This window comes from Lissotriton helveticus, chromosome 10, assembly GCF_964261635.1.
Source record: "Lissotriton helveticus chromosome 10, aLisHel1.1, whole genome shotgun sequence".
Taxonomy (NCBI): Eukaryota; Metazoa; Chordata; class Amphibia; order Caudata; family Salamandridae; genus Lissotriton; species Lissotriton helveticus.
Window position 1 is genome coordinate 820795137 of NC_136071.1, and position 15541 is coordinate 820810677.

Consider the following 15541-nt stretch of genomic DNA (forward strand, 5'->3'; position numbering starts at 1 on the left):
TTCCGGTCTGCAGTGGCAGGTTAGGAGCCATTTTGTCCTGTGTTACACTCAGGGTGGAACAACCAGTGCTGCAGCCCTGTGGGGACACTGTCTTGCATGCCCGGGGTGTTCTGGGCACCATATTCTAAAGACTAACAAGTAAATCAGCACTTGCCAATTGGGTATAGTCAATTTGACATACACTTTGTTAGGGTTAGGAACACTGGCACTGAGGTCTGGAGAGCAGGCCTCGGTGCAAGTCGAAAAACCAACAGCATCAGTCCAAAAATGTGGAGGTGAACATGCAAAAAGAGGCATTTCCTTAGGCAAACCTAAGGAGACTATTGCAGTAGTCAAGCCTTGAGGTCATGAACAACCAACTTCCTTGCTGAAAAGGGTAGAAAGTCAACAAACGTTTTTAAAGATTTATTCACAGAAAAACATCCCTCATACACAGTATTTACATGGGAGTAAAAAGAGAAATCATTGTCGAACTTGACACCCAAGTTCTTCACTACCTTGGAAGACACGGGGGAGGGTCTGAGGCTATCATGATTGTCAATCTGAGATAGAGAACGGAAGATGTTTAATACCTGTGAAAAGTAAATGATTCCTCATGCACTGTGAATCAAATTGTACACAGTTATCTGAGGTCATTGTTACGGGGTAACCCATGATCAGATAACCCTTGATCTCACTGAGAGCTGTAGGGTTCCACAACTTGGAATAAGAGAATCACTTTGATCCACAAGCACCAAAATGTGATTCATGCCATTCGCCATCGCCCGCATTGGAGCTATAAACTTGATAGACAATTTTTCCCCATGCCTTGTCAGTAAACCCAGCAAGTGTAGGAGTAGTGTTGTAAATCTTGAAATGTGTGTCAATGCTGGCTGCGTCATAGTATTTTTATTATTAATTTTTAACTTTCAGCCATACTGCACATCAGCCTTGCTGCTCTACAGCATGGCTGAGCAAGCAAACACGGACAACAGGAGGGTGGGGGGGCAAGGCAAAACGGACAACAGGAGGGAGGGCCAGTAGAGGCAATCTAACACAGGTGGCGGGGGAACATGGAGGAGGGAGAAGTACAAGAGGGAGTAAGCTGAATAAGGCACACTCTGTTAGAGTCCTTAACCAAAAAGAAAAAAAGGAGCTTTTAAAAAAAATTAGCCATGGAAACTCTTGCAGAGTTAAGAACACAAGAAGAGGAAGGAAGCCTACAGCTGCTGACCAATAAGAAGCAATCAAATGAGAGTGACAATGAAGCTAAACAATGGAAAGTAATGGGTGGTCTCTAAGCCCACTGATAGAAAACAAAAGATCTCGAAGAGACAACACATTTGCTGATTAGGGGACAGCTAATAAACATACTAGTAAATGCAATCTGGTGTACAAGCGTAATACAGAAAATGTAAATTTTACACCATTAAATTTAGTCTTCTAGGCAAAGTTTGCTATATATGTTGAGTATTTATGTGTTACCATGTTGGGTATTCCAGTGTAAAGTTTGTTTGGCTGAAGCAGGAGCGAGGTACATGAACAATCTTTGCCCGTTCTCAAACCTCTTCATGGCGGATGCTGCGAAAAATCGTATTCTTCACCACTCAAACGGGCATCTTCAGATGTGTGAACCAGCAGAGTGTCATACAATCAAGATTTCAGTTGTCTCTGAAAATGCAATTTAACTACTTTGTGATCCCAGCAATACAAATTTCCCATTACTAACTGTTAACTCTGAATAGCAGAGAGTAGCATGATATGGGGGGGGTGTGGTGTGGGTGAATGAACGGGATGTAAACCAAGTCGAGGTGAAGCTGACTTTATTGAACTTAGAACACTCCACCTCCTAGACGCCAGTCTTCCGGGTGGATATGGGGTTGAGACTGCTTGGTGGGCTGATGTCCGATTGCTCCCAGGCTCACTCCGGTCCTTCTCCCATTGCGTCTGTCATTGGGTTCCCATAAGCTCTGTGATGTAGGTAGCGGGGAAGACAAAGAAAATAAACTGAGGTGAAGGTTCGGTTGGATATAAACCCAAAGGGATGGGAAGTGAGGGGACACCGTAGCAACCGTGACACACTTCTAACGAACAGAAAATACGTGAATGTGCTCAAGGTGAGGTGAAGAGAGCGAAAGAAGTGGGGGGACTCTCAGCGTCTATTCTGTCGGCCTGTCCCTCCTCCCATTCCAACCTGTGAACCTCTCACGTACCTGTGACCGCCGCGCTCCTCCTGGAGCGTGGCTGGGCAAGTCGCGGGTCGTTGGCCTCCTGGCTCTCCCTGGGCTCCTGATAGTACTGCTGCACGGTCTCCTGTGTCTCCCGACGCTCCATTTCCTCCGTAATACGGATGGGATTTTGTTCGCAATTCCTGGAGTACGAGCTATGACAAACTGTTCAGCTCTGAAATCACTTGCCTTTGCATGATGTTCACTGTTGTACCTACTCTTATGCTTAAACGCTCCTCTCCTGCAGCCTCTTCCCCTATCTCTGTCACAATAAAATCATCTATAGAATAAGTTTCTTGGATACAACTCAGGACCAATTTGCATACAGGTTCTCTCACTCTTTACAAGGGATTTCACCAGTCATGGAACTAGATGTGATATGATAAGTCCCAAACCTCTCCTGCATTGTTTCTCCATCGTCCAAATAGGAACATAAAGCCAGAAGAATAGTCTGTTTTATAGTTTTGTTGACGCTCTCAACCCTGCTGTTGCTTTGGAAACTCTACAAAGAAACAGTAATATGTTTAATACCTGTAGGAATTAAATAATTCCTCATGTAATGAGAAACAAATTGTACACCATTAACCAAGACCATTGTTCTGGGGTAATCCTCAATTAGAAAAGCTGTTGGGTTCTCTAATGGACTCACCTTGAATAATAATCCACAAGCACAAAATTATGATTCATACAATTCGGCAAAGCCTATAATAACGAGAACCCCTTTTTCGCATGGCGTGTGAATAAGCTTGGCGAGTGTAAGATGAGTGTTGTAAGTCTTGAAACCTTTGTCAGAATACTGACACATTTTACAAGATCCAGTGAACAATTCAAAGGAATTATTATATTGATGCCATCTATAGTATCTTCCCTTTTTCATAGCAGTTATCACCTAATACTGTCCATGAGCAATGTTCGTGGCCTAGATATTAAACACAAAGATAGAACAGCACTTTCTCTTCTTAGTACCATTATGTCCTCGATAATAAACTAATTTTAGACTTTGGCAAAACTCTGGAACTTTCCCTGCACACATCTTTCTTTTGTCCAACCCTGTTTGATGTTCTAATTTATATAATAAAATAATTAGTCAGTCTGTGAAACACATACCCGTCGTTCCGCAGGAATTACATTTTTAGAGATTTCAAATCCATCAACTAGATCATCTATACCATTAACATCGTCAGATAGCCCCCTTTCATCTTGTAATGCCATTTTACTATGAAAAGTTATATCCTTAGAGTTAACATTTTCCTAAAAATATACCAACATGTCAGCTCTTATTATGTCACTCATTATAGCATAATCTTCTAGAAATGCTAGTTATGTCTGATCCTGAATCTACTGCAACTTTCAATGCTACATTTCCAATGGAAATGTCGCAAAACGTATTTCCTTCTTTGTCTCCTTGCCTCTGGATTCCTGACCATCAAACACATCCTACACTTCTCAATAGTTACTATCAAACCATTACCTTTAATTCTGAAGGTCTAAACAATTTTCTGTGTATTGCAACACATTTTGGCAAAATAGCTAACTTTTTTGCACTTTACTGCAAATGTGTTTAGCCGCTGGGCAATTGTCCATGCTATTTTAATGATAGAATGAACCACATCTATAACAGTAACCTTGCTTGCTGTTATTCTTATCAATACATTAAAACTCTTTGACTGCTCCAATCTCATTTAGACAATGGGGAGGTTATGAGGTGGGGGTGACGCAATCCAGTGAGTGAAAACTGGTGTTTCGGCAGGGTCTATCAAAGGTCCTCTTCCTGAGCCTTATTCATATCCAGTATGGAACAGATTTCCTCCAGGGTGTGGATGCTTCTGGTTGCATTGTCCCACACAAAGTTGAGTTGAAACTGGTGCCCCCATTTGTATCTGATCCCTCTATCCCGCAGGAGGTTGGTAAGGGGCTGCAATGCCCTGCGGCGCGGTAGGGTAATAGGAAAAAGGTCCTGGTACAGCCAAACTTCTGCTCCCTCAAACTCAATGACGTTTCTGTCTCTCACTGATAACATGATGACCTCTTTCTGCCTGTAATAGTGGAGATAGGTAAGTATGTCCTGAGGCTGTCCACGAAATCGAGCTGATCGGCCCACCCTGTTTGTGGTCTAATATGATGTCCTGGTCTGTGAGAGGAGGTGCCACCTGACGAAACAGGCGGAGGACATAGGCCTGCGGTTGCCCTGAGTTCACTTGCAGTGGGGCCTCTTTGATGCAAATATTTGAGCAACGGAATCTATTTTCCAGATCTTCCAGCTGATACTTAAAGTCAGCGGTCTAATCCCGCAGTTCGAATTGACTCTCTGATCCAATTCCCTGAGGTTCCTAATGATGTCCTTGACGTCTGCTGTTATGTCTTGCTTAAGCCCCGCAATGTCTTCTCTTATGGTCCCGCAGAGGCTTTCCGGGAATGCCCGTGTGACTGATGCATCATTGGCATGGGGGCCGTTGGAATGGCTACGACAAAATTAGATGGAGTTGTCAAGGTATCCGCTTTGTGATCAGGTTTCTTTGAGGGTGGTTTAGTAAGCATGTCTTCAAGGGAAGTGTCTTTTTTGCTGTTGCAACCTGCAGCCAGGGTTGTTCTGGGGATCACCACCAGTCCAGGCAGAGGCGACTCCAGGTGTCTCGAAGCTGGAGTGGAGCTTCCTGGGGTGGGAACCTATTTGTCCCGTGATGGGTGACCTCTCTCTGCGCCAGCACCACTGTGGAAGTGAAGCACACCATGTGTTAGAAGCGAATCAGACCAGTGTGCTCAAAGCATGGCAATCCGTCAAGAATGCAGGCGTCAGCTGTTGCTCTCACTTCAGCACAGTTCATTAAAAACGTAGAGGGGTGTTGGGCCCAATGGTCAGACCCTTGATTGAGGTCCGCAACAAAGCTCAGTTCCAGGGGTGACTGCCATGCACTAGTACCCAAAGTGCAATAGGCTGGGTGCACTGGGAGAAGACTGCAATGTAGGCCTCAGTGCAGCGCCTGAAGCGCTGGTGCTGTGGAGCTGATCAGAGCATAGACAGTGTCCCTTTATGTCTCTCGATTGGTAGGTGCCATCAGAGCTCTGGGCAGAGGATGCTACTAAATGCCCAGCTGCTTAGGGGTGCGCTCTATCCCACAGGGCTTCTCTATGCAGGAGTGACTTCCACTGTGGTCTGACATGGGCAGGTGGATCCCCAGCAGCCCCTGGCACATCACTAAGTGGAGTGCGGATGCAGACTAGCAGTGTCCTCAGGCCACCTCAACAAGGCCACCAGGCCGAATGCAGGCCAGTAAGGGGGGTGGCCCCCCTCAACTTGTTTCTCTAGGCCTCGGTCAGCAGTACCGCACCTACCCCAGTGCGCTTGTGCAGTCCTTCCACTGCACTGCGGCTTCTACTGGCTGCACGCTATGACTCAAGACAGGCCCGGTTCACTCCCCCGCCTGTGCTGATCACTCTAGGGCCTGGAGCCGTCTCCCCCCTCAGCCAGGTCTGGACTTTCTACTGGGTTTTCCTTAATAAACAATGCAAAACAAATGTTTTAAAAATATGCTTTAAAGCTATTTGTGTTGCATTGTTCATTTAAAAGTGCTGGCAGCTCCCCACAACTAAATCAGCCCCTCAGCACTGAACCTGGACCCCACCCTGTCACCCCATTAATAAAATACCTGGTAGCTAGTCCGGCCCTGCCTGCAGCAGCTGTCTGCCGTGCTCCCTCCATCAGTGCTCAGCGGAGTCGGGCTGGCACTCACTGCAATTAGGGCGGAGGATGGGCAGTGATGATCGAGTAGGCTGTGCGGCCCACCAGCGCCGATCAATTCAGGTTGCCATTGCGGCCGCCATTTTGACTGCGGCAGCGTTCTCCCCTGCGGTACCAAAGCTGCAAAGAATGGCTGCTTCAACTTCACCTAGGTGCCACTGCTGCTCAAGGGTACCAGGGAGCCTTCCCCATTGTGGTGCTGCTGCCAGGAGTCCGGGGTGGGGAAGAGGGGGGGGTTGCCCTGATGCCACCATCCCTGCAATTAACAGCAGCGGAGCTCTGTGTAGGCACTGTTACATCTTTGACACGCCCCTCCCCTCCCCTCTCCTCTCTTACCATTTGTAAATTTGCTGGGAACTAGAGTGCATACCCCAGTTCTCTCAGTTTTCTCTTCACTGCCAAGTATTAATGTTAAAGGACTGCCTTGTAGTGGGGGAGATCATGATCTTGCAGTTAGCCAACATTAAAAACTCTTTTTTATGAAGAGATCAGTAATGTGACCAACTCGCAATGTTTAGCTGTGCAGGTGTGATGTAGGATCATGTCTCTTGCCTGGTTGTTTAGAAGGTGGGCTGACATTGGTCCCAGAGGGGATCCCAGCAGAGATTGGTGCACTGGGTCTCTGTGTGTTCTTTCAATAGCTTAGAAATTAGAGAGGCCGACGGTGGCAACCTTTTTTACTAGTCATTGCTCAATATATCCTAAATATTGTTTCCTCTCAAGTGCCCCTCCGAATCTTCAGCATATATCTCCAGGATCCTCATGCGCTCTGTATGTCTAGAGCATGTTTTTCTAATTTGTAGGTGGTGGGGCAAAGGCTGTCGAGCAGCATCTGTCATCATCAGTTTAACTCCGCTAGTTCCTTCTAATCGCCTCTCTTAGTCTTAGTGGCCTCCAGGATGCTGCCCGGCTTGTAGGGTTGCGAGGTGTCGTGAGATAGGAAACCTTCCTGCAACATACCAGAGGTTGTATTCTCCTAGGTCTCCGTTGCTGATTGTTGAGGTCCCTGACCCCCGGGCACTTTTGGTTTGCCCATTACAAGGTTCCCCTCAAGACTTCCTGTCGGCCAGTTAGGAATGTTAGTGGCAAGTAAAGCAAAGACCTGAGTGGCTGACACTTAGTGTGGCTTGACTAGCCGGTGATGTCTGTATTGCAGCAGGAGACCATCACTTCCCCCATACCTTTTAGGCTGGGTCATACAGTCATGGTATCAAAGGCATAAGTGCATAATGGATGTGTGTATGTAGTGCACAAATCACAGATAAAAGCACTATTCCTTATACTTTTCACAGTCCGCGTGACATTGTTGGTTAGGTGAGCAAGGACACTGGCTACTGCACTGTTCCCACTTTGAAGTCTATACAGGTACTGAAACCACCAGAGCATCTCCTCACTGCAACTATACCACTTGGTGACGATGCAGGTTAAAGACCATCACTTGAGTGAAACTGCATAGGCATTATTTCCAGGAAGACATCCACAACTTATGGATCACTAGAGCTCCCGGGTACCGGGAGAGGGGTCCAAGACATACCCCACGTGACACCCACAGGCTACCACAGTAACAGTGAGATGTTTGTCTTCATGGGTGTCAGGAGGTCCTTGTCTCATCCAGCCAACTAGCAAAGTTGCTTTACAGTTGCCAAAAAGAGAGGCACCTCGCCCCTGTGGAGGCACCGCTCTCCGTCCTTCTGTCCTGTTGCACAGTGGTTGCAGGAACCACCCTCAGCTTTTCTACTGTCACTCTTCCCAGAGACAGCAGAATTCTTCTTTTCGCCTCATGGGCAAGACCCCATTAGCGACACCTTTACCTACTGCGGACAGCCAATCACCATACAGCTGCAACTCCCGCAGTGGAGTTACTGTGAGGCACCAGGATGTTATGAGCTTTGTCTTCTCTTTGCCTGCTTGGTTCCGTACAGTAGAGGCCATGTGCCACCAAGGCCTCAACTTTCAGTCAGGGCACAGCCTCTCCCACCTCTTCTACTCGAATGCCAACTATATCATTGGCACTCAAGTGGCAGCGCTAACTGTGTACGCCTCAAGCATGTTCTGAATTGGATTGTGCAGTTATTGGCCCAAGCTTTGTGTAAGGAAGACCTGGATACAGAGTGGCATGCGAGGACCTCTGAACAAGATACCCTCACACCATAACAGTTAGCCCATGTCCCCAACACTGCTGGTGTTACATTTGGAACTGTGTTAGTCAGTGAAACAAAATGTTTGCTCGTTCCTATTTGTAGTGATTGCGAAAGGCTCTTGATTACGAGGAGTGTTTTTTCATGAACAGATTTGTCTTACGAATGTTTTAGAGCTTTTTGTCATAGTATGGGAGAGGATGCGGCCTAATGGATAGGGCCGTTGACTTCGAGGCTGGGGAACCGGGTTCGAGTCTCGGCAGGGACGGTCAACATCCTGTGATTCTGGGCAAATCACTTACTCTCCCTGTGCCTACCAAAAATTAACGTTGTTCATCTGAAACGCAACTGATGCTCATATAAAGCGCTCTGGTACCTTCGGGTCTAGTTCGCGCTATATAAAACTCCCCCCTCCCCCCAAAAAAAAATTAATGTAGCTTTCCTGACTAGTGTGATTAATCTTTTATCGCACAAGTGCCTCTTTTCTCTATTTAACTTCGCTCTGGGCATGGCTTTACGATTTTGTAAGAATGTTATTCATATCAAGGGGGACAAACGAAGAAGTTAATTGTCTTTTTTATGCAACTCCTATATTGTGGTTTATAGCTTATGCAGAATCTACCTGTATTCTACTTTGACAAATATTGGTCACAAAATCAAGTACAACTACTTATGAAAGCCTGCCTGCTTGACAATAGCAAGTTGGTGTGATGGTTAATATTTTATTCTATTGCATGTATATTCCACACAAAAAAACATGCTGCTCCCTAATAATGGCGGTCATATGCTTTCAATGAATCATTTTACTTTAAAAAAAAAAAAAAAGAAGAACCATATTTTAATAGACCTGCCTGGGTGCTTCTCTCACCAACCTATTATTCGCAAGGATAATATCCTGGATAAAGGACAATATTTTACACCATGTTCACCCCAGCTGTCTGCAGTAAATCTCAGTGTGGCTCGCTGAGCCTGGGAATGAGGGGAAGGGGAATGATGCAGCAGCCAGTTTCTAAGGATTGCTTCCTCGGTTATCCGGGTGTTGCTGGCTCCTAGAGAAATACAAAACAGAGCATGATCTTAGGTAAACTTACTGCCTATCTCAAGTGATAGAAGGAGTTTCACAATTTTTCTCTTCAATTCCTTCATCGTCTGACTGTATCATAAATGGTAACTGCCAAAAGAAATGGGTTTCCCATTAGGTGGATGGCACTCATGCTTGGTTTTTATAGTTGAGAGGATTGCTTGTATGAATTTAGCTAATTCCTGCCTGATTATCTGTCAGTATACTACCCAATCATGGTGTCGACTTGTTTCAGCATGTTAGGATGGGAATGTCCCCAGTGTGGTATGCAGGCATGTTCCTTTACTCTGAGTGTGCAGCTGCTTGTATGACTGGTATCCTGTTTCTTATTTTGGCCCTTGTGTCACAATAATCAAAGTGAGTTTGCTGTGGTGTATGCCTGTCTCTGACTATCTGAGTTCTTGGTTCTGTCCTTTGACCTGAAAGGGTGCACCCTGGTTGCCCTCATTGTTGACTACTTTTCCTGTCCTGGCCATAGTGCATGAAAGTGTGGCGGCAGCCAGCAGCAGTCTGTGGGTTTTAAAAAATTGTTTTTTTTAAAAAAAAAAGAAGAAATCAGTAATTAGACCAGAACTTTTTATCTGAGTCTCTGAATTTGTTATTGGCCGACTTTTGTAAAGTTCCACCATTATGTGGGTGCCCGTAATCTTGCGCTGACATCCTGTGCATGTGTCCAGTGCATGTGCTTATATGTGTAAAACATTTGTGGTGATCAGTTGCTTGCATGAATGGGCCTAGGTAATGAGGCAATTTTTGATGCCCGTGCCTTGCATAGCACAAGATGGATGATGTGGACTGCTCTCCCAGACAGTGGAACTGTATCACCTGCATTTCTGTAGCTAGAGGGAAGAAATCCAGGATTGAAGTGAAGAAATGGGAGACAGGACTACCTTTAGACATTTTATGAGGCCTTTTGTTAGAAGGAGCTGTTAATTAGTTTTACTGAGCACTGCCATTTGGTGGATGGTAGGGGTGAGGGGTGGGACTGCACTCTCTGTGGTCAGAGGTGAGGTGGTTTGTAGGTTTGGTCTTTCCCTAAGTCTGACTCTGACTATTCTACAATTGGGCTGATGAGTGCTAGGTGCAGAAACCTCAGCCTTCTTGGTACCTTTGTTGTGATGCTCCAAGTTGGAGACTGTCCCAGCGCTACCTACTGTGAGAAGCTTCACTCAAACAAATGGTGTGTCTGGAGAGCAGTGTGATGACACCTAAAAGGAGAACCACACACTTGAAAGGAGAACCACCTCACCCTTGTCCTACAATTTGAGTCAGTGGATCCATATCCCCTAGCTAGAAGTTGTGCATAAAAGTGGGACCCAAATCACCTCAGGTCCTTTATGACCAAGGACGGGTGTGCTCTGCAGAGTACTGAAAGGACTGTTGCGCAACCAGGGCTGGTAGGGGGCAGCTTCACCATATTCGCTGGTTGGATCCTCATCTGCACCGTTGCTGCAGGTTCCACAAACTCCGGTTTGGTGAGCGAGATTATTGAGGTTTTGAAATATTTGGTACAGATTTGTAATTAAAGTACGTTCATTCTTGAAAAGACAAGCAGTGGGCTGGACATTGAAATTATTATTTCTGTTGATTGTTGAATGCTGAGCTCCAGTACGCCACACTACCTTCCTCAGAAGGCTGGGACTGTTCGCTCTTTAATGCACATCTCAAGAAAATCTGATTCTTATTGATGCAAAGAATATATACTATTGGTTTGGAATTACTAGAACCTAAAGAAAGGAGGATTACTAAAAAAAAATGAAAAAGGGCATGGATTGTATAAAAACAGCATTGGTAAAGTAACGTGTTGGCAGTGAAGAGTACTTCTTTTCAGATAGTGTGAAAATGACCATGAAACACATGCCATCACTCAGTGCAAAAAAACAATGCTGAATTGGGCTTACTTACTGCCCCATGCAACATGCTGTGATCGGCTAAAGCAAAATGTGAATGACCTTTGAACAGACTAATGAATGAAACGTGGTGACTCAAAGCCCCTGCCTATTTAGCTCTATTGAATAACTTCCCCCATAACTTAATTTTTTTAATTGAATTTCAATGGTTCTATATTTGTGTGGCTCTCCTAATGTTTCAGCAGCTGGGAACTTCCACACATGGTGAGTTTGCTGTCGAAAACATTGTCCCGGGGCAACCTTTAACTGTCCCAAGCCTTTTTTTCTTGCCTGTTTTGGAGAACAAAGGTAGTCTGTAATTCTTGACATCTGGACCAGTGTAAAACAGGGCATCAGACTATTTTTTACCTGTCTCAGGCCTCCTTTGATTAAAAAATGGTGACAGTCAAGGAGGATTGGTTAAACTAAACCTTCCACTGCACACTATTCGCTAATCTCAAGAAAGTGGTGGCTAATTTCTCGGAGCGGCTTAATCCTCGTATATTTTTTAGCGTGGGGGAGGCCTGGGAGAGCAGAGAGCTGGCCCATTGCCTTGTTTGCAGGTGAAAGGAATTAACCTGGACAGCTGTCACATTCCTCAGGCCATGTTGTGAGCCAAGAAAGAGCAATGCGGCTGACACCTGCCCCCTGTTCACTATTGCAAATGGACAGCGGGCTCAACTCTCAGCTATGCCAGGTCACCCGGGCCCTGCACCTCTACTCTTTCATTTGCAAATTGTGATGTAGTGGCTTCCACAATGCTGTATGCATATGTAATTTATATGTGTGTGTGATCACATGTGATGGTGTACTCAAGGGTGGGTTCATGACCATCGAGGGATTTTTTAAAAGTTGCAAAAATGAGAGTTGTCAGACTATGCAAGAGCTGTTGATCAGTAAACCTTTACATTTTTAATCTCTCCCCAGAGAAATAAAAAAAATCCTACTCTTGCCCAAGAGTGGGGTGGAAGGGATATTTAGTGCTCCAACTTCTTACCCAAAATTAGGGGGGTTGATTTTGTACCCCTTCCCAAGGACAGGGTTGGATTTATCAAGGGTAGGGGTTATTTGATGGGTCCCCTTGACCTGAGTGGGAAATATTTATCAGCTTTGTTGCCTTATCCAATGGTAGGGTGTTCTTGCCCTTACCTTTCCCAAGTGTGGGGTGTATTTTAGGACACCCTGCCTTGCCCAAAGGTAGGGGTTCATTCGATCCCCCCACTTTGCCCCATCCATAGGATATTTGTTACTACCACCTTGCCTTGCCCAAATGTGTATTTGTCTAGCCCACCTTGGCCAAAGCCAGGGACGAGTTTGTACTCCAAAATACCCTGTCAGTTGTACTGCTCCTACATTAGCCTTGAAAAAATGATGAAGGTGGACTAATCCTGGCAGAGCCCTTTGAGGTGGGAGTCCCCTGTATTGCAGGGGCTTCAAGCGGTCAGCTAATCCTCGAGCTTTTATAGAGCTCTAATAATACAGGTCACATAGGGAAACCAATTCGTGCTAAGTTGGCAAAGAGATCCTTCAAAATAAACGTAGGGAAATTTTAATGAAGGCAAGCTCAACGTTTTTGCTAAACAAATTAGAGCTGTAATTAAGTATATCTGTATAATTATTAGATTTAAAGACATTTAATTGGCATTGTGATATCAAAAGGTATAACTCTGCTGATGGCGGAAGGTAGGGAACCTTATTGGCACAAACCACCCTTCAATCTAAATTAGGTCTACTAAGGATCACTACGTAACATAGCGGATGGTATCCATTGCTTATCAGTAATTAGTATTACTGCCCGGTGGAACATGACTGTCCCTTGAAGTGTTAACCCCTTCGGCGCTGATGACGAGCTCAGCTCGTCATCAGTTGCACCGCTCGCACGCTGATGACGAGCTGAGCTCGTCATCTAACGCGGCTTTTTGAAAAAAGCCGCGTAGCGCGAAAATCGCCGCAGCGCACATGCGGTTAAAGGCCTTAATATGTAGGGCTTGCAAAAGTGCCTTACTGTTGCTATTCAGGGTCAAAATCTAGTTTAAAAAATCAATTGCTAGAAACAAAAAGCCACTAATTAATAAACATGACGTTATTTCTTTAGGAGTTTTGGGCCCTTCAGGACCTTGTGGAACACAAGTTATTTCCGCAGTGGGTCACCATGTATCTTCTGCGATTGAAAAGGTAAGATTACTTTTAAATTAAAAACAATGCCGTTGTCCATTTGAGCTGTGTGAAACTTGCTAAGTCATGAGGATTTTTAAACTTCGCCAATTTAAAAAGTCAACAACATTAAAAAAAATATATATATCTGGTGAATTGTCTCACAACACGCAAGTTGACTCTATCTTTGAATTTAACCCTGGTTTGTGCTATGCTGCTTTCAGCTAGGTTTAAGCTGTACAGATTTCTCATAATACACACAAGGAAAAAAAATACAAAGTCAGAATGAATTTTTGCAGAATGATTCACTTGCAGTAAAGCAATTGTGGAAAATTTCCCTTGCAGAAAAAGTTCTGGGAAGGTAACACATTTGACAACTTTGTAGAGCAGGAGTTTGTTTCACCTTTGCACAATTTGCTGCCGAAATGATATTTTTGCATACTCCTGGTTTACATTGAATTGCCACGTTAATTGTAGTACAGTACCAGAGGTACGCTATAATAGAGGTGATCGTTGTTCAAAGGTGCATGAGATTCAGGGAAGAATGTTCCCTTTCAAAAACGTGAGGGAAACAAATGAGCATTTGTGACCATATTACCAGAGCTGCTACTTGCTGTTTATAAAAGTATTTAATACAAAGTTTGGTAAAGGTTTCTGATCCATATAGAAAGTTCCTGATATATCGTAGACAAATATCTGCTTAATTTGTTCTTAAATGGTGCATTTGGATCTAAAAAGATTGTAATACATATTATATTTTTATTTGAACTACATTCCTATTTATTATTGATTCAAACTTTTAGAGGGCTGGAGTCATGAAGAATTTGGTGATGAAATTAAATCAATGATTTTCACTTTTCACTCCTAAAGAGCTGTCATTGATTAGTTCCCTTGGTTTACTCAGCATCGCAGATTGGCCACAAGCATAGTTAGAAACTGCCTTGATATTATATAGGGTTTAGATCAAGTGATAATTTAACTGGCTAATTTATTTTTAATCTTTTGAGATTAAAGGTGGCCTGTTTGCGCCCCTTTACTCACTTGTGTCTGAGTGTTTTGTTATCGCTTTCCCATAAATGCCGCTGAGCAACAGTCAAGTGACAGCATAAGCATTTTGTTGCATTTACCAGCGATAGAGGTAAAAGGGCTGAGAGCCCTGGTAGGTCTTTCCTATGTGGGAGGGGCTGTTAGCACTTCTGTGTCAAGGAGCTTCTTCTCCAAGAGCGCCACCGCATCTGAGACCTCCTTATGAATGGAAGCATCCACCGCGTCACAGAAATTGTCTATGACCGGAAAGTAGTAGATCTCCTCCTCTTCAATGTAGCAGTCGACGTATTCCTCCATGTGGTAAGTATGGGTCAGACTGCATAAGGAGAAAGACATGGGTGAGTAACGTGGTATTAAGTGGGCAAATATTTGTGCTGGTAGGAACCTAGGAATATTCTGGAACAAAAATGCTACAATTACAGAGTTTTCAGCTGGCCACGTCGCACGCAGTGCGACATAGAGGGCACAGCATCCTAGTGTTGCTCCCCTGCTACAAGGGTAGACAAGCCCATCGGGCCACCGTAGAGAGAAAGGTTGGTCATCCCCTCAGTTTATGGCCCAGGGTGTCAGGAGGAGAGGAGTAGACCAGGAGGGCTCATACGGTGTCACCTCCTAGGGTAGGGCCTCTTTGGCGGTCAGCGTTCAAGGAACTCATCGTTGACACCTGAATCGCCTGTAAGCTAACCCAACCTGTCTAATCAATAAACTTTCAACATTGTTTATACATGTCCTCTGGGGAGGATCAAAGGAAGAGAGAAAGAGAGAGGAAACTAAAATGGATGAGGAAAGTCCTGGGTTCCCATTGGAAGAACATTGCCTTCATTTTTTCTCTATTGCTTCCTGCAAATGAAGTTTTCCAATTGTTATGTTGTTGTTGACTTGGCTGCTGCAGAATAAAATGAAGAAAGTAAAGCCTAATCTTCGTCACCGGCTCCTGACATAGAATTCAGTGTATTCCCCACATGTAAGTTTGGGATACAATCTCAGGTACATACATTAAACATACAAACACAATTACATTTCGGCATAGTCGTGTTCTGATTTTTTTCATGGGAGTCCTGGACCTTAGACTGGACCTTAGACTGAACCCTTTATGTTAGCTCTGATCACTTCAGGTGTAAGATGCCTGAACATTTGATTGAATATAGTGAGCTTCCAGCTACTTTCTCCTTTAATTGTATCCATTTAGATCAGCGGTTCTTAACCTTTTTACATCTGTGGTCCCTCAGTGAATCATTACTGGTATCTGGGGACACCCACTGAATCATTATTGAAGATGGGGACCC

General features: G+C 44.6%; 1 protein-coding gene across 2 annotated transcripts in view; it reads left to right on the forward strand.

Annotated features, from left to right (window-relative positions):
* Window positions 1–15541, forward strand: part of LOC144784551 (protein nucleotidyltransferase YdiU-like) — a 319919-nt gene that overhangs the window by 219423 nt on the left and 84955 nt on the right. For both annotated transcript variants that reach the window (XM_078663432.1, XM_078663433.1), the window contains one exon: window positions 13150–13229. In XM_078663432.1, the coding sequence (XP_078519558.1) occupies window positions 13150–13229 (80 nt within the window). The remainder of the gene's footprint in view (window positions 1–13149; window positions 13230–15541) is intronic.